At 47.6% G+C, this 19,673-nt stretch overlaps 1 protein-coding gene across 2 annotated transcripts in view; it reads left to right on the top strand.

The window, feature by feature from the left end:
• Positions 1-19,673, top strand: part of STAC2 (SH3 and cysteine rich domain 2) — a 442,182-nt gene that overhangs the window by 347,808 nt on the left and 74,701 nt on the right. For both annotated transcript variants that reach the window (XM_085640309.1, XM_085640308.1), the window contains 3 exons: positions 2,179-2,263; positions 9,763-9,875; positions 9,970-10,042. In XM_085640309.1, coding sequence (XP_085496435.1) covers positions 2,179-2,263; positions 9,763-9,875; positions 9,970-10,042 — 271 coding nt within the window. The remainder of the gene's footprint in view (positions 1-2,178; positions 2,264-9,762; positions 9,876-9,969; positions 10,043-19,673) is intronic.

The raw sequence follows: 19,673 nt of genomic DNA, 5'->3' as shown, positions 1-19,673 counted from the left end.
GGGACAGCTCTGTGCAGACTGTGGTCACCGCCTCCTGGTCCCCGTGTCAGTGTAGTCAAGCTTCACCTCATCGCACCTGAACCACCTGACATGGGTGGGCATTCGTCTATCGTGCCCCTGGTCACTGGCAAGTGACCCAGACACTGTCCCCTCTGCTTTCAGGTTCGTCTTATCTTTGATCCAGGCTTGGATCACACCGGACACTTCTCCTTTCCACTGCAGCAGCACTTTCCCGCAACTCGCCATTGAAGACAACGAAGATTCCCGACACCATTTGACACCTACGCACTCGGCTTCCCTGGGTTAGGTAACACAAGTACTCCAGTGCTCACATGGGTGCTGGTCTTAGAACCTTCCAAGTCTAAAAGGATTTGCTCCCAGTCCTTTCCTAAGTGTCTGTAATCTTTAAAATTCCAACCGCGACTTTCCCATAGGATTGTACGGAGCTCGCGGCTGTGTTCCACTGCACCCGTATCCCGTGGGTCCCCTGTGTCACTACCTTGGGTGGTTCCGTGGGGTCCCAGCGATTCTACGTGCTCTAGGCACTGTGTCTAGTCAAGTCGTGGTTCTTATACCACTTTCTTCTTATATGGTTTGGTCTCCCCCTGGGGCCCATTGTATATTGTGCTACTTACTGTCGTTTTAGAACTGTAATATTGTGTGCCTTACTCTTTAATCTCATAAAGAGGTTAGTAGAGAGTGTTTAGTAATAAATACATATATTTTATACATATACCTTCTGTGGTTCTCCTTTCATTTGGTCATTCAAGAGGTTATAATCTGGTAAACCAAGCTGCTTTACATTCCTTCGAGACTTAGCCTGAAGGCTGCTCTCCATAGCTACCACTAGGATAGCTTTCAATAAAGGTTGTCTTAAACCTAATCATCAATAAGGGTTGTATGGACTGGTGCAAGGTGCCCACTATAACTAGTGGACAGCATATACCAGGCCAACTTCTCACACAGGGCCTGAAGAAATATGATCGCATCACCCTTTCCTGATAGAACTCAATTGACTCCCCTTGCCGGCCTGCCCAAAGCCAGCTGCATCATTTACAAAACTATCATGACTAGCACCCCGCTTATCTTGCAGACATGCTCACCATCTCTGGTGGTTCTCGGTCACCCGCAGCCAGGGCACCATTAATCTGCAGAATCCGAAGTGTACATTTTTTTTTATTCAAACCATGCAATCGGCGTTTTCCATTTATGCACCCAAGATCTGGAACAACATCCCCATATCCATCTGGACGGCCCTAATGCTGCTCCAATTTAGGAAAGAGTTGAAGGTACACCCATTGACTTTACGCTTGTCTTTGACACTGTACAGGCTCTGCTGGCTTTTGGCTAGGTTTTGGGCTACAGAAATACAGCACACATACACAAGAGCTGGACACGGGGAAGTTGAGTGTTCGTGGATTTTAATTCTGTTTCCATGCCCTGATATGCCTTTCAATTAAAGGTATTTGAAGGTTCAGAATTGTTTAGTTACTGTTCTTTGGGTATTTGCAAGCTAGAAAGTCAGTTTGTGCTGCTGTCATGAAGTTGTTAGAACCAAACAGTTTATGGATTACATGCCGTCTCCCGTATGCGTTGATGGGAATTGATCTAACAGGGTGTAAGCTATGAAGTGAGTGTTTTTAAAAGATAGTTATTAAAAAATGCACTATGTACAATCTGGGTATTACTAAAATCTATATTTTGGAAGCACTTTTTATCTTAAACCGTTTTTGTGCATTTTGTAGCAGCCTATCTTCTACTGTAAGTAATGCAAATTTAAAATAATAACTTGTTCACAGTGCTTTCTGTCACAGACTGGAACTTTGTAGCGCTAAACTTGCATGTCATTATTCTCCTATGCACCAAACAGATTTCAATTCTGTGGCTTTCCGATGCAATGTATTAACTAATAGGGGGCTCATGATGTATGATATTTTAATTTAAGCTCTGCGTTATTTTTATATGTAGTTACCTGAAAATGTAAGACCAAAAAAAAGTTAAAGAATATTTTGTTCTTTTAGCCACACCTTTGAACACTCCCCCACACTTGCTCACCCCACCCCTATTGCGTGCAGCATCACAGTTCCCATACTTTTTTTAATGCACTTCGACCACTGTATAAAAGTAACTTTCCCCCTTGTCTCCTTCTTTTTCCCCGGTTCTCTCCTTGCCCTCCAGTCGACATCTTTCCGGCGGAACTTCAGCTCGCCCCTCCTCCTCCACGACCCTCAAGGCAGCCCGAAGGAGACCCCGCCGGCAGCAGGTGAGTGAACCTGGCTGCACCAGATTACAGGGGGGGGTGGTGAGGGCACGGCCGCCCAGTCCAATCTGCAGCTGAGCGCTCCGTACTGGCTTTAACGGATTCGTTAACTAGGGCTAAAATGGGTGCAAATTACATTTGTATTTTTCAATCCGGTATGAACGCCTATATTATTGTTCTTTCAGAAGAGCTCTTTTTACAACACCTGGTTAATAGGTTGCAAGCGTGATCTTCCATATCTATATATTTAGTCAAATAATGACATTGTTGAGGTGTCTAACAAGGGAGGCGGGGGACAGCATCACCCCAGGTTTTCAAGACTGCAACAAACTGTTAATGGTTCATATTTTGATTAATTGCAAGTAAATGTATTTTATGTTGAGATCCTGAAAAAAAGTTATGGATCCAGCCTTCCTAGCTTTTGAGTTGGGTACTGTTGGACTTGGCCCTTTTGGCAGGTTCACCCCTAAACATTTTGCAATTATCCTAGCCTTTTTCCCTATGTAGTGTTAGTGGTTTTAGACCCCTAGGCACTTTAGCACTGTGTCCCAGTGTAAAGTGCGTGTGCTCTGTGTTACATTTAGTGAGACTGGCCTACCCTCCCATAGGAATGCTTGGGGGATATGTGTGTCCATGGTAATTCCTGGTGTGAGAGGAGTGCAGGGTCAAGTTTAGTATGTGCGAACTATTGAGAATAAATGCTGCGCAATGGTGTGCGCAGATTTGTTGTGACTGGTGGAGAAGTGCCATTTTTAGAAGTTGGCATTTCTGTGTGCTGTGTGTCTGCCTGCCTGATGTGGAGTGCATGTCTGGCTTGTGATTGACAGGCGCTGGATGGTGTGGGGAATTCCAGGAGCCAGGATGGGTCTGCCCGGTGGTGAATAGAGATCAGCATGCAGATGGGAGGGAGGAGTTGCACCTGGGACCTGAATAGGACTGTGCCTTCCCTCCACAATGCTGGCTCCGCCCCCTGTGGTGCGTCTGAGCACCTAGCCCCAACCTAACAAAGGAGAGAGGAGCTGAGCACAACAAAGTGCTCCAAAGCTCCCCCAAACCAGCTGCATCTGTTTTTTCCATAAGCCCTGTGCTGTGACACAAAGAGGATATGTGTATAAAAGAAGGGGCTGTGACCCCATGAAGGTTGTTCTCTGTTGTGCTTGTTCTTCTTTTGGGAGGACACGCTGCCAGGAGGAACCGCCGCGGGACCCAGCTGCTGCTTCCTGAGGGTCCCTGCGTGCTGGCCTGCCTGGCTGCACTTTGCTGGGGCTCCCTAGCTCCCTGGACTCTTCCTTTTTGCCTTAGGCAAAGTCTTTGTGGCCTCTAGCACCTGGGAGCACTGTTATTTAAATTTCCCCAGTGGAGAGGAGAGTGCTGGGGCCTTGCAGCGCACAGCTGCCATCTATTCTGAGGGAATCCCGACGTAGGGACTCCCCCACTTTGTCCTGGGAAGAGCGGGTGCCCACCCCGCGATTGTCTTTATTTTTATCGCGGGTGCCCACCCTGCTTGCGTGCCGTGGTGGCGGGTGAACACCCCGCCAATATATTTAATTTACACGAGGAGCGGGTGCCCACCCCGCGATTGTCGCTATTTTTATCGCGGGTGCTCACCCCGCTTGCGTGCCGTGTGCTCACCCTGCCAATATATTTAATTTACACGAAGGCGGGAGCCCACCCCGCACTTCGGTGAGGAAAAGCCGCCACATTGCCGAGACCGGCCCGGAGGAAGTCAGACGGCCGTGCCTGGTTGGGGGCGTGGCCTGCTTCCCCCGAGCCGGAAGCTGAGGGAGGCAGAGAGGTGCATCGATCACCAGCAGAGCTCCCGGCGTGTAAGGCAGCCCCGCAGCCTCCCAGAGGCCAGCCAAGGAAGGAAGCCGGCAAGTCTGCCCGGGGCTCTCGTGAGCTGAGAGAGCCCCGCTGCCCCAGAGAGGACGGAGCGTTGTATGCTCCGTTTCAGCCGCCCGCCGCGACAGGAGCAGCCCGAGAAGCTCCGGTGAGTGGGGCTGGAATGGTGCTTGTTGGTGCGGTTTGAGTGATGGGAGGGGGGGGGGGGGGGACCCAGGCACTTCCTGCTCCCAGCTGCGTGATCGCTATCTCGGCCCTGAAGGTCCACTGGCCTACCTCATTTGGGTGCAGAAGGAGCACGAGGATCTTCCCTCATTCGTCCCGCTAAGTTCAGCTACCCGCATGAACACGGGTGGCGGCGCACTATTGGGGGCAATTGGATCGAGGTGGTATTACGTAGTGAGCCCAGGACAGGGCCCCCGTGTAGAGAACACTGACTGGGGGGACTGTAACCCTTTGGTAGGTGTACTACAGGTCCCGGCTGCTGATTAGGTTAGGCCTCAGGTGAGCCTGATAACGCCCACTGCAGATAATGTTCTGCATAACTGGCTCCATTAGCGCGCCTTAAGGCTATCCTTGACCAGTAGTTACTGGTTGTTGCATTATGTATATGCCATAGTGTGAGGGGGGCTGTCTCTATGATGCTAATGTGCGCATGGCTGATCATGATTATGCCTAACTCTTTTCCCCAAAGGTTTACATTACTGATTTTATGTACAATGCCTGTATGCCCTGATCTATGCCTCTAGTGATGTTGATGAGGTTAGTGCGTAATGTGGTTATGCTAATGGTTTTTAGGCCTAATGTGTTGTATGCCTAATATCAGGCCAGGGTATGTTAGGATGGTGTCTAATGCTTATGTCGTTATTTTACCAGTAGTGACTGGTTATGCTCTACATTTATTATTTGTGCTACAATTACTGGTTGTGTTCTACGTCTAGGAAGAATCTTACTATTACCATTTCTACCAAGTGATGATTCTGACAGTGGTCCATGGGGCCCTGTCAGGTGTATATTATCCCCTGTAGATACTGCCCAGTGCCAGTTGGCACAGTGTACATTGTGTGATTATGATCTAATGTGTTTATTATAATACAAAGGCTATTTTTATATATAACCTTGTGTGGAGTTCCTTTTGTGGTGTGCCTGGGGTGTTGTTGCTGTGTGCGTGCGCAAACGCTTTACACATTGCCTCAGGGATAAGCCTGACTGCTCGTGCCAAGCTACCAAGGGGGTGAGCAGGGGTTATCTTTGGCGTGTAACTTCCTTGCCCTGACTAGAGTGGTGGTTTCTGCCTGTCTTTGGCGCAAGCCTTAGCCAACCAGAAATCCCATTTCTAACAGGCACCCATGTATTCAGGTTGCTGTGCTCAGGGGCATAGCTTAGTCCTTGAAATTTGGGGGGGGGGTGTGAATCGTAAATTTCCCGACTAAAAACAGTATGGCGAAGGGTGGAGGGATGGCAAGGTTTGTGATACACTGGTCCCATGAGGAACAGGATCAGTACTGATTTGCATTAAGTGGGTCTCTGTCCAAGTTCCAGATTAACCTCTTCAGCGCGGCGCGGATTTCCGCGCCACGCTGAAGATTCCGTGCGCGGGCGGGGCCATGACGGAACGGTTCCGTCATGCGCACAGCGCAACCGACGTGCATGACGGAACCGTTCCGTCATGCGCGTCGAAGGGGTTAAAAAAAAAAGTATTAAAAAAATAAATAACAAATTAAAACCTTTTTGTCAAATTAGGACGATGAGAAAACCAACAAAAGCATAGGAGACCCGACTCAGGGCTCCCAGACCCAACTCTCAAGCCAAGAATGCATTTATTTGGGGGGTGTCACACCCCAAACACGTCCCCCGAAGCTATGCTCCTTGCTGTGCCGCACATTTTGGACCCACAAATGTGTTCGGCATACATAGACTGTAAATCAGTGCTTTAAATGGGGAAAAAATAAGTGCAGGTACTCATTAAAATGAGCTAGAGGTGTAGTGAGGGGGCGGGGCTAGGGGCGGGGCTAAGGACAAGACATGATGATACTTAACAACTTCTATATTAGTTGCAGCATACACCAAAACACATGAGAAATGTGTTTATATAAACAAAGCAGGTTAACTCATTACACAAAATGAAAGAGAAATGGGATAATATGTTAGCACTACCTTTTTTGCAATAGTTGCACCTTATTAATGTCGTACTGTTAATTGCTGTTTGGCACAATACTATATATTTTTGAGCATGTGAGTAGGAAGAAACTGAAAATACCCCACGTCGAACCAAAGCTCTTATGGCACCAAGCAAATGAAGCAACTCATCATGACCCTCCCCAGAAGATATCTCTTGTCTCTTCCATCGATCTATTCATTTATCCTTTCATCCTACCATTTACCTGCTGATGTCCACCATTTAACCTTTACGTTCTATCGTCTATTCAGTCTTTCATCAATCATTCAGTTTTTCACCATTCCGCCTATCCACCCTTCATATCCAAAATTATCCATCATCTCCAAACCTATCCATTCATCCTTTCACTCATCCATCTCTTTATCTACCCTTTCCCTCATCCATAAATCTTTTCACTCATCCATTCATCAACCCTTTCACTCCTTTATTCCATCCACCCTTTCACTCAATCCCTCCTTTCACTCCTCCATCATCCACCCTTTCATCCATCCTCCCTACCATTCATTTATCCATCCAATCTTTCACTTATCCACCCATCATCTGCCCTTTTATCCAGTCACCCACCCTCTTTCACCCATGCATGCTTTCACTCATCCATCCATCTATTCATCCATCCATACCCTTGCTCACTCATCCATCCACTCACTCATCCACCCTCCCTCCCTTTTACGTTAGTCATGAATCTTTGTCGCCGAGCAGACATGTACAAACAAAGTGCCACCCATTTTCTTCAAAATACCTCCTGAGTGTGTCTGGATTCTCTCTCTCTTTCTCTCACTTTTTCTTACAAAAACAGGCTTAAACACAAACATAGGAGACACACAAAAGACTACGGTATGATAAAAGCCATCTTTTCTCTCGACCTACCATGGCTTTTTTAATTGTCATCAGGGCGGACTGGCCGTAACCTGATTGCCGCTGCCAGGGCACTGCCATGATTCCTGTGCTTGCAGGAATGCACAGGATAGTGTGAATGTGATTGACAGCACAGGGCCTGAATGGACTCTGCTTTGTCCAGCACAGCGTGATGGTGAGCACCGGACATTATTCAAATGAGCCCTGCTGAATAGCTCAGCTGAGCCTCAGATCGGGGACTGCAGAAGCGGCGCCTTGGCTGCCAGACACGTTCCACTCCTGCTCACCAGCACAGGCAATGAGCCTACCTTTTCATGAGTACCGGTACTCTCCGGGGCAGTAGAGAAGTGCCGGTACTCACAGTGATAAATCTAAGAAGTGCCGGTACTCCGTACCGGTGAGTACCGGCCCATTTAAAGCACTGCTGTAAATGGATGCATGCTTTATGCAATGCTGATGACTGGTGCTTTAGTTTATAATTAAGGCTGCCTGTTTTTCATTTTCAAGGATTTTTGCAGATAAATACATACAGAAATACTGATTGAAAACAATGTGTTTCCTGACTGTATTTATTTTTAGAAGCGGAAAAATACTGAAAATTATTTTTCTTGTGAGGGCTCTCTTTCATAAATTACAGGCCAATAGTTGAGCAGATAGCATGGGGAATTAAAAAACAGGATTAGATTTCCCTGAATACAGGCATATGTCAATCTGTATATGAAGTATAATGGTAATATTTACCTTTGGATGTAGTGTTTTCTTATATTTGGCTACATAATGTGCTAAAATGCGACAGGCATCAAAGTATGAATGCATGTTCATCAGTTAAATAAATGCAGCAATATACAATTTTGCAACTCCATTTATTCCCAAAACACAAAATAAATATGGATAAAGGCCAATGAGATGGCCAACAAATAAATATGGATAAATACAGATGTAAATGTTAAACATAAATACCATACACCTGCAGCCCTATTTGTAAACATGCATTCCTATTCCAGTGTTAATCCCACCAAGACTCTGTGCCCTGTGCATGAAAGAGGAGTTGTCCGGGGCTCTATGTGCTCATTTTCAGGGTGCTCTAGATGTGGTTGATTCTCCTGTGCAGATGTGACATGTCCTCTTCTGGAGGATCAGAGGAGAAATAAACCCCTCAGTATGTATGTGGTATGTTCTTGTTCGTGTCAGGCGTGCAGTGCTGGTATGTGCGTGTGCTGGCTGGTAGGCTGCCAGTTAGATGTTATTGACGTGCATTGGCTCATGTTGATGCACACTTTCTTTGTTGCTTTATTGGCACTTGCCCCATCACCCAGTGGTATGTGTCCATCATCCAGAGAGCAGTCCACGGGGCAAGGAAGGGTCCAGGAGGGCTGGATCTCTGTCAGCTTTTCCTGATGTGCACATAAGATAAAGTTACATACAATTACAATGAATACAAAAGATAAATTTGCATACAATGAATCTAAATGGAACTGATTTGCATCGAAAGGCAGGCGGATATTTACTTTGAATCTGTCTGTCTCCTGTCATCATTTCAGATGTGCCATCTTTGACTGGCACGGTTCACCCTTTGTTACTATGTGATCTGTTCTGTCACCGGGGGGACTTGGTGATGAATGATCTCCTTCTTAGACTGAGTGATCTATTCTTTCTCTGGGGGTTTGGCTAAGAGGTGTGTGATGTGTTTCTGCCATGCAGGGCCTGTGTCAGTGGAATGGGTTATGTGCAGGATCATGGATCAGATTCATTTTATTTAGAATTGTTTTTACTTTTTATAGCTGATAACCACTCTCTGGTGGCGTCGGAGCACTCTGGGGTAAGGGTGCATACAAAGATTGTGAGTAGCATGTTAGTTCTTTGCAAACCCTGGTGATGTGGAACCATCTAGAGTCTCCGGTGAGTGTGGGATGTGAAAACAGACTCCTAAAAAATATGACAAAGCCTGAAACAGACAGAATCCTGAAAGCTGAGGGTGAAGATGGCATGTCAGTCTTAGGCCTCTACGATGACCAACTGAGGAGTAATGTCTGGAGGATTGGATTATCGGGGAGTAGGTGGGTCTTTAAGAATTTTTTTATTTTATTTAGAAAGTCATTTATAAGTGTCATCTTTATTGTTATGTAACTGCCACAAGGAGGAGCCCTGAGCATGAAAAGTTAGACTGCCAAATCTCTTGTATCTAGTTTTATGAGCTTGTTTGGTGATTGGCCATGGAGCCCTTGGGATCTGTATTGTACACAGAGGCCTCAGGTTAAGAGAAACCCCATGTTGGTGTGTGATGTGTTCAGGTAAGGGGCAGCCCTTATGATCTGATGATGTGTTCCTTGCCTAGGATCTCAGATGCATGTCTAGCTTACATTTAGAGTGACCCATGGAAACCTATGTTTCTTTACCCAAAGGGCTTATTGAAGGGATAGCCCATGTGACAGTGTGATGTGATCTGTTTCTGGGGGATGTTGGGGTGCGATGGTGGTGGGCTTTGACCGTGCAATGGGTTATACTCCTGGGGAGCTCAGTTAAAGGATAGCCCATGCCACATGGTGATGGGTTCTGTTCCTGGAGAGCTCAGGTAAGCGCCGACTCATGTAACCGCATTATGTGTTCTCTCCTTGTTGGTCTCTAGTCCCCAGCGGGAGGGTGGATCCGGTTTACGAGGCTCTCCGCTATGGCACCTCTCTGGCTTACATGAACCGCTCCAGCTTCAGCAGCGTGTCCGAATCGCCCACCCGGAGTCTGGTAGGTCTGCTGTAGCGTGATGCTGACGTGGGTTAGGCAGGTGGGACTTTCTTTCTTCGATGGTGTCCGCTCATCTCTGTCTCTACTGCTTCAGAGTGAGAAGGATGAAGGGCTGGAAGATCCCGAGGGCAACATCAGGAGCTCCGAAGACAACCACAGTGATAATGGTAAGGAGGACCTGGAGGGTGAAGGGGCAAGGAGGACTGCGAGGGTTCAAGGAAGACGGTAGACAGGACCGGTAGAGGACAGAAGGGGGTGGTGTAGGATCCAGGAAGAGCAAGGATGGGGTACAGTCTTTTGATGGGGGCTGGAGGTAGGCTAGTGTGATGGTGAGAAGCATGAGGAGCATTACAGGTTTGGAGAAAGGGTTATGCAGATGAACAGAGCTCATAGTACCAGTTGGATGCTACAGGAAGATGGAAGGGGTTAATTCGAGACTGGGGAGGGCGTGAAGAACAGAAGCAGAATTACCACAACCATGATGTACCCACCCTGCCCTTCTCTCTATCAAAGATACATGCTCCCTGGTTAAACACTGTGCAGCAGATATCCGCAAACGTCAGACTAAGGCCCAAAATCTCCCAGTATTTCACGGTTATGGCACCAGTGGACCATTTTTGCTGCCCATTCATTCCACAAAAAGGGCTCATGTTACTGACTAGGAAGAACAGCCAAGGGCTCAGTTGCAGATTGCAGGATCCATAATACCACATAAGAGCTCCTACAGGACCTGCAAACAATGTGCTCTATTTTTGTCAAGTAACTGCACCCATGGCTTTCATAACCGTACAGTAACAGCACCTCCCCCAGGGCTTCAGATTTACTGCTGTCACAGCGTGCACAAGTTAAAATAAAAACATACCTTCTTTCTGGCAGTCGCCCCCCTCCTAACGCTATTTCTTCTTTACACTCACGTGCAAGCTCACACACAGACACTTTATCTGTCTGTCTGTCTAGTCTCCATTTCCTTCAGTGCCAATGTTCATTGTTCTCTTCCATCCATGTTGCTTTCACTTCATTGTTTTCACCCCTCTACTATGTTCCTCTCTTAACACTCTGCATCCAGTTCCACTTATTTCTCTGTATTGCTCATCTCCCCATCCTCCCTCCATTGCTATTCCTTTTCAAGACATTGGCTCACTCATATTCTCCCATTAAGGGGACCAGCATTAAGAATCAAAGTATGAGTTGCCACACCTTCGTGTCAGTCGCTCCTCGCGCTGTCCTACTCCTGGTAGATGACCACACTTCATGACCACTCCCTTCCAGACTTTGCCTGCCCACTGTCAGGGCCACATCTGGATCAAACTCCTGCCTCGTCCATACCCACCCACCACAAAACATGCGAGCTCGGCACAGCCCGTTTGGGGTATCTGCACCCACACAATGACAGCATTTTGGGGAGCCTATAGTCTGTCCCAAATTCCTCCCAAAGGCTGTCATTTTAGGGGTATCTGCCCCCTGCCAACAATATGCTTCATATGTGGAGTTTCTTTTGCATGACTATTTGGTGAAGCGTGGCTTCCACAACGGGTTAGAGATTGCTACACTGTTGGATGCTGGCACGCACCCAGGGGTTTGGGGGCCTGGCGAAAGCAATCCAATGGTGGTCATGCCTTCCCCATGGTCCAGGGATGTCGTGCTTATGTGTCCAAAGGACACTCATCCCTACCCATGGCATGTTAAGGCACCCCATATTTGTAAGGGTTCTTGTTTGCGTGCATTTAGACTTTCGGGTCCAAACAGGAGCCTAACGCAAACCACTGTCCTGTGCACCTCTCTCGACCTAGTTAATGTCTTTAGAAGGATCCCTGTGTGACATCACAACATTCCAGAGGACTCACTCTTCAACATGTTCTGTCTATAGTCTGTTGAACAGCCATTCAGAAGAAACCATGGCAGATTAGTTACAGGAAATGACCCACTGCACATGTCACTTAGCTTGACATCATCAGGAGACGTCCTGTTCAAACAGCCAGCTTCCTAGGACCGGTTTCTGACATTTCAGCCGTCTTCAGCCAGGCTTGCTTGAATCCAGTGGCAAAGTGAGCAAGGGACTCACGTCTGAGCATACAATGCCAACTTATGGCGAACAAAGCGGTACAAAAGGGGGTGGTGATGGACGGAGCATCAGAACCAATCAAACACTCACACCCAGTCAACAGATCCGGGTTTAATCCATCACCGTTCTTTAGCCCACTCTGCCACCCCAGTTCAGACATGGCCATATGCAAATCAGTCTGACCCTGTGCCTCATGGGAACAGTCCAGCCCGAACTGCCAAGCCATGCCTTCCCTGGACCGGAAACAAGCTATCTGGCAGGAGTCCCTGATGTCACTCGGAAATACTGGTGGACAGTTAGACAATTATCGCGACTTAATGCCACACTGCCCATATCCCTCACAATCTCTGAAGCAGCAGCTGTGGGGAACACATTCCGACGTGTGTCAGCTAGCTCCCCGAGGCCATAATAGCGCTCAAAATGCTGTTGAACAGTTGAAACATTGGTCAGATGTAAAATGTCTGGACCCCCCCATTACAGAATAACACTATCTGTAGTCAAGATAATATTGTTCATAAATTGCATTACATAGAGATCTACTTGTGCATCTAACCCCCAAAGCTGCCACGGATTATCATGCACACTTTTATAACCATTCAAGAGCACCAAGAGTCTCGCATAACATATTTAGTATGCTATATATATGTGTAACTCCATCGTCATGCAATAGTGTTTGGCTACACCTATCTAGCAGCAGGGGACAATCTCCTGTCTTTCTCCGTAGTACCCACTAAATATTACAAACCAGAAACTCCTTTTGGGTTGACTCTCCCCTTTGACCGACTGAAATCCATGCTCTTCGGCGCGCAGAAAAGAGACTTTCCACTTTTGTGCAATACAAATGATTGTGCAACGCCTTAGTTTCAAGAAACTGAGCTGATCCAAGAGTAGGTCACAATGTCTGTTTTTTTCCTCAGTACCGACCATCTCACATTACAGCTTGCATATATAATTATGAAACTGGTTCCTCCTTCGGGATCTTATCAATAGAATTACTTTGCCTTCTGTCACATTGATAAATACACTCCACGCATGTGCTGTACCTCTGTCTAGTTTCAACGGAATCCGACGTAACACGCATGCGCGGGCGAGCTCTGTCTCGTCCACAGGAGAGGCGCAACAGGTCTCTCGGCCTGTAACCACGACCGGATACACCTGACCGGACACGGAACTCTTGCTTGTCTTTTCTCAATGACTTGCCAATCATCCAATTAAGTAGAGTACTTATACTGGTCCCGCCGCGCTCCACATTTATCCACGGAGCCGCGGACGGGACAGTCTTGACAGGGAGTACCTCCCGTATTGTAAGTACGGCATAGCCGATGGGAAAACCTCGTGAACCCCAACGCATCTACAAAGTGAGTACAATCCTAAGCGCCAAACTAAGACTGTGTTTTTCTTCCTTACTTACTCTGCAGAGTGCTATTAAGCACGGGGTCCCTTCGTATTGCAGGCTCATGATGCAATTCGCCAATTTGTAGCAAGTATGCACTGTTCCTTCCTTACCTCCTCTCTTTCTACACCTCAGTAAAAACCTTTATGGAACATAGACCACCTAAACAACCAGTGGACTAATGATAGAGTGTGTGTTTTATGTTATTCGTTCGTCAGTCATGTACGTGTCTATCTTTTTTACAGGGCACTGCACTGGAGTAGGATGGCATATGTCTAGAGAGTGCTTTTTCACCTATTTTAGGTCATTAGCCCAGCGTGCTGGATGTTGCAACTAAATACCCCATGTACTTTTTTCCTTCCCTGTGTTCTTTTGATTTCAGGTCCTCGTTGCAGGTACTTACGATTTGGAATCTAGTAATTAGGCACATTTAGTCTAGTTTTCGCATTTATATCACATATATTGTTTGTAATTTAACGACAATACACAACCCTGATGTGAGTAAGGTGGTGATCTGTGCACCATGTCCTGAAGAAGAAGCTTTACGCTTCGAAACATGTCGACGCACACGAGAGGTATTGTACATTAAATACAAGATACCTCCATCATACCAGCACGGAGGTTTATTAAAATACTTTTAGCCCTCACATGCCAGGTATTTTTTAACATTCACGCATTAATTCACATCTGACCCCAGCACTCACTTTCCATCTAAACCCTCACGCACCACACATAGTTATTACATCAGTGCTTCCGCGTAGTCCTTGGTTAGTAGCACGCCACATTCCGTAGAGGGACGCGAAGACCCCTATGATGAAGCATGACACCAAGGGCCCTTTTGGTGTGTGAGGGGTATTTAAAGAACACAGTGTGCTCCCCACCATTGTAGGGACCATACCAATCTCATTCAGGAGGATTCCTTTTGTTTGTTAGAATATATATGTGTAGTCAGGGGCATTACATGGTCAGTAAGATTGAGGGGGTGTGAGCATCAGATTGTGCAACAATCAGGCTGGCATATAATGTTAAAATACATTACACAGCAAATACGACAAGCAGGCGGCTTAAGAGGGGCCTAAGGGCGGTGAAAAGAGCGAGAAATTTGTATTGGTAGGAGTAGCACAATGTTCGAGGCATAGGAGCTGCAGATCACACACTAGGATAGTAGATTGCCATCTGGTGTTGGGCTCGGATGCTTGCAGGTTGTTGTTGTCTTCGGAAAAAGTCTTTGTGGTCACGAGATGGGTGACTCCTCCCTTGGATGACAGTGCGCATGGGCATCAACTCCATTGTTAGATTGTTTTTTTCCGCCATTGGGTTCAGATGCAACTTTTCCGCTCCGGTTGGAAATTTCAATTCCAAGCTTTCCAAAGCGCAAAACTTCCACAAAACATCGAAGCACCTTCATTCTCGACATCGATCCGGACGTCGACGCGGGCCGTTGGGCCTACCCACGCCGTGAGGCCTACAGCTCATGGAAAGGACACCTTTCAAAAAATGCCCCCAGTGTGGAGCAAAATTTCTGCACAGTGACCACCACAAAGTCTGCAACCTGGGCCTATCACCTGAACACGACGAGTCCAGCTGTCCAGCCTGCGCATCCTTTCGATCCAAAAAGACCATTCGAGATCGAAGGGCTCGAAGACACATCATGGCACAGAGACCAGCTCCGGAACCAGAGGGCATCTTTGATGAAGGCCCCGATGTCCCAGAAGTAGATTCCGAAGATCTACAAATAATCTCCGAAGCAGACGACTCAGACGACCCCATCACTCCTGGGCAACGTGTGAGTACTACTGACCCTGCCCCAACCCCTCCAAAACCAAAGGCATTGGTCAAGACTTCGCCTGCTGGCCCCAGTCGAGACCGAAAACATCCTTCAGAAGCCCCGCCTCCGGGCTCGGCTCCGAAGAAACGTAAGCCTTCCGGTAGCTCGGGACCGAGCAAACCGCATGTCATTGTTCAACCGGCACCTTCGGCACCGAAGACAAAAGACCACTCGACACCGAAATTGGCTCCGACGCCTTCGGCCCCGAAAACACCAAGGCCAATAGATGAACCGGCACCGAAGGTTCCCAAGCCTACAGATACAACTTCGGCTCCGAAACCATCATCGGCACCAAAACCAACGGCTAAAGACTCTCACACGCCTCCTAAAGCCAAAAACTCCACCGATCAACCAAAACCTCGATCGGAACCGAAAACATCTGCACCAAAGACTGTTCCTGAGGAACAAGAACTTTTTCATCCAGATCCCATCGACCCTGGGCAGAAAAATATTTAAATTAATCCAAAGACTGGCCATGTCACCACGGTGCCATGTGAAAAACGGAAACTGGACATACCACTTGCCCCAGTTACTATAAACAGGAAGGACTCTGCAACATTGCCTATGCCCCCTTCCTCTCCTATTCTGCCTTCTAACCCACCCCCTCTGCCTACACCACCCTTACCTATACCCTCTCCATCACAAACACCATCTCCACAAGATGATGATGATGACCTAGGGGGTGGGGGTGACCCTAATGATCCGTTCACGGATCCAGATACATCACCACTGGATGATTGGACCTTCCCTCTACCAGACATGCCTGACCCTCAGCCTTATCCCTCCAAACCATCACCTCCAGACGATCACCTGGGGTTTGGCCAATTATTAAATAGAGCGGCACTTTACCACGGCGTCACAATGCACTACGACGCACCAGAGGAAGACTTCCTATTAGATACTTTTGAACAATCTCAAAAGTCTGTACAAATTCTACCCATGATTAAAGGAGTCATAAAACACGCCCCCGAGGTATTTAAAGACCCCGTCCATGCCAGGGTTCTTAACCCAAGGATAGAAAAGAAATATAGACCTGCCCCTGAAGATCCTAATTACATCAAAGGGCAGCTCCCTTTGGATTCTTTGGTCGTTTCCAATGCCAGGAAACGCAACAACTCCCAAACCACAGGCCACACACCACCCCCGATAGAGAATCCAAACTGTTAGAAGCCTCTGGCAAAAGAGTAGCAGCACAAGCCGCTAATCATTGGCGTATTGCCAACACCCAAACCCTACTAGCACGCTATGACAGGGCCCACTACGACCAGTTAGAGAATCTATTACAACATCTGCCAGAGCAATATAAAACCCCGGCAAATGACCTTATCCAGGAGGGAAAACTTATTTCAAATGCGGCAATTAAATGTGCGCTTGATGCCGCAGACACTGCCTCTAGAGCAATTAACACAAGTGTGCTCCTTAGACAACACGCATTTCAGGCTTTAAGCCAGAGGTACAAACCACCACACTTAGTCAGCCATTCAACCAGTAACAGCTATTTGGGCCAGCAGTAGACACTGCACTTGAAAAAATGAAGAAAGACACCGAGACTGCTAAGTCCATGGGAGCATTGCAGTCTCCACAACCACGTGGCTCCTTTCGGCGCTCCTTCTACAGAGGAGCCTCCAAACATATGGGAGTGGACACCTCCTCTACATTCAAAGTCGCTACACAAACATCCCCCAGTAGAGGTTATTTTAGAGGCGGATACAGAGGAAACAACAACAAGGAGCGAGGTCGAGGTAATAACACTCGTACCTCCCCTGCCACAAAACAGCGACTTTCCTCCACTCCCCCCAGACCATTCCACTCCAGTCGGGGGAAGACTAAAACAATTCCTACCTGTCTGAAACTCCATCACAACAGACAAGTGGGTAAGACAAATTATCCAGTATGGTTACTGCTTGGAACTCACAACTACCCCCCCACATATACCACCCAAACAGCGTTCCATGTCACCAGACCATCTTACCCTCCTCAAACAAGAGGTTCTCTCATTGCTCCAAAAACACGCAATAGAACCAGTTCCCTTAGAACATCAGGGTACAGGGGTATATTCACTCTACTTCCTAATCCCCAAAAAGGACGGGACTCTAAGACCAATACTCAACCTCAGACCCCTAAATCTGTATATAAACTCAGATCATTTCCATATGATCACTCTTCAACAAGTGCTCCCACTACTGCAACAAGGCGACTTCCTTGCCACACTAGATCTCAAGGACGCCTACTTCCACATTCCCATACATCCTGCCCACAAGAAGTATCTAAGGTTTGTGGTGGACGGACAACACTACCAGTTTACCGTCCTTCCATTCGGGGTAACAACCGCGCCCAGAGTATTCACGAAATGTCTGGCAGTAGTAGCAGCACATCTCAGAAGACAACAAATTCATGTCTTCCCATATCTAGACGACTGACTAATAAAAGCCAAGTCATTCAACAAATGTGTTCTACACACTCACCAAACCATCCAAATCTTACACAACTTGGGATTCACAATCAATTATCCCAAATCTCATCTCCAACCCTCTCACATACATCAGTATCTAGGAGCCACCATAAAGACCTCCACAGCCCTAGCATATCCCAGCCCAGCCAGGATAGCCAATATACAAGCTGTTATCACCAAATTTCAAACCCAACACTCTCTTCCAGCAAGAGTGTTCATGCAACTCATAGGCATGATGGCGTCATGCATCTTCATTGTGCCTTATGCAAGACTTCAAATGCGTCCCTTGCAAGAATGTCTAGCACGACAGTGGAACCAGGCTCACGGACAACTTACAGATCTGGTGTTGGTGGACAGCCGCACACATCGCTCTCTGAAATGGTGGAACATAAACCTGTCCAAAGGGCGGCCGTTCCTAGAGCCTCTTCCACAGATAGTGCTGACAACGGACGCATCACTCACAGGATTGGGAGCCCATCTCCTCGGACACACCACTCAGGGCAAATGGGCAACTCAACAAAAAGTGCTCCATACCAATTACCTGGAACTACTAGCAGTGTTCCTAGCACTAAAATCATTCCAACTACATCTCCAGAACAAAACTGTCCTCATCCGGACAGACAACATGACAGCCATGTATTGCATACAAAAACAAGGAGGCACACATTCTCTCCAGCTGTCCCAGCTCGCACAGAACATTTGGAGATGGGCCTTTCCTCAGAACATATACCTACTTGCAGAACACCTTCCAGGGCTTCACAATCAGATTGCTGATCTGTTAAGTCGACAAACACAACAGATCCACGAATGGGAACTACATCCCCAAGTCCTACTGCCCTTTTTCCAACAATGGAGCCAACCAGACATTGATCTATTCGCCACACACGAAAACGCAAAATGCCCAACCTTCACCGCCAGGTTTCCCCACCCGGAGTCAAAGGGCAACGCGATGTGGATGAACTGGTCAGGCAGATTTGCGTATGCTTTTCTGCCACTCTCACTCATTCCATTAGTGGTACGCAAGCTCAGACAACAGTCTCTCAAACTGATCCTAGTAGCTCCCACATGGGCACGCCAACTGTGGTTCACAACACTACTGGAACTCTCACTAGTTCCACACCAAAAACTGCGTCTCTCCCCGTCCTTACTAACCCAGAACCATGGAGAAATCAGACACCCAGATCCAGGTCAACTGAATCTGGCGATCTGGCTCCTGAAGTCCTAGAGTTCGGTTACCTCAACCTGCCACCAGACTGCATAAACATTATAAAAGAGGCCAGAAGACCTACCACTAGAGCTTGCTATGCTGCAAAATGGAAAAGATTTGCCATTTACTGCGCTAACAATCAAATAAACCCACTGGATGCATCCATCCAGGACATCATTTGCTACTTACTACACTTGCAAAGAAGTAATTTGGCATACTCATCCATACGTCTCCACCTAGCAGCATTAGCAGCCTACTTACAAAATCGACAACACTTGTCACTCTTTAGAGTGCCTGCAATCAAAGCTTTCATGGAAGGGCTTAAAAGGATTATTCCTCCCAGATTACCACCTTCTCCAGTGTGGAATCTAAACATTGTTCTTACCAGGCTCATGGGACCCCCATTTGAACCTCTGCACAAATGCGAACTACAGTTCCTCACATGGAAAGTGGCTTTCCTTATCGCTATCACATCCCTCAGACGGGTAAGTGAAATCCAGGCTTTAACCATACAAGAACCATTCTTAAAATTACACAGTAGGGGGGCGTGGCTAGCAGCCAAGCAAGATGGCCGCAGCCTAACGGAGCTCCGAGGGTGAGGCCGACTCCCCTGCCATCCGCACACTGATCCGCTTCACCAACTATCCCTACTGGCGCTGGGCTGGTAACCAGTAGGAAGCGGCGCCGACTGAGCCGCCTCCGGGGCTCCTAGGTGCTCCTGAGCCTGATCGGCGTCGTCCCGTTGGTGGCGGCCTGTGCCACCGGCCGCGACCGGGGCCTCGATTACTCGGAGGTCCGCCCGTGGTGTGCCTGAGCCTGGGCAGTGGCTGTGCCCTGAAGCGACCGGAGCAACGGA

This window comes from Triturus cristatus, unplaced genomic scaffold (assembly GCF_964204655.1).
Source record: "Triturus cristatus unplaced genomic scaffold, aTriCri1.1 SCAFFOLD_137, whole genome shotgun sequence".
Classification (NCBI taxonomy): domain Eukaryota; kingdom Metazoa; phylum Chordata; class Amphibia; order Caudata; family Salamandridae; genus Triturus; species Triturus cristatus.
The sequence above is the reverse complement of the archived record's forward strand: the minus strand, read 5'-3'. Positions and strand labels throughout refer to the sequence as shown.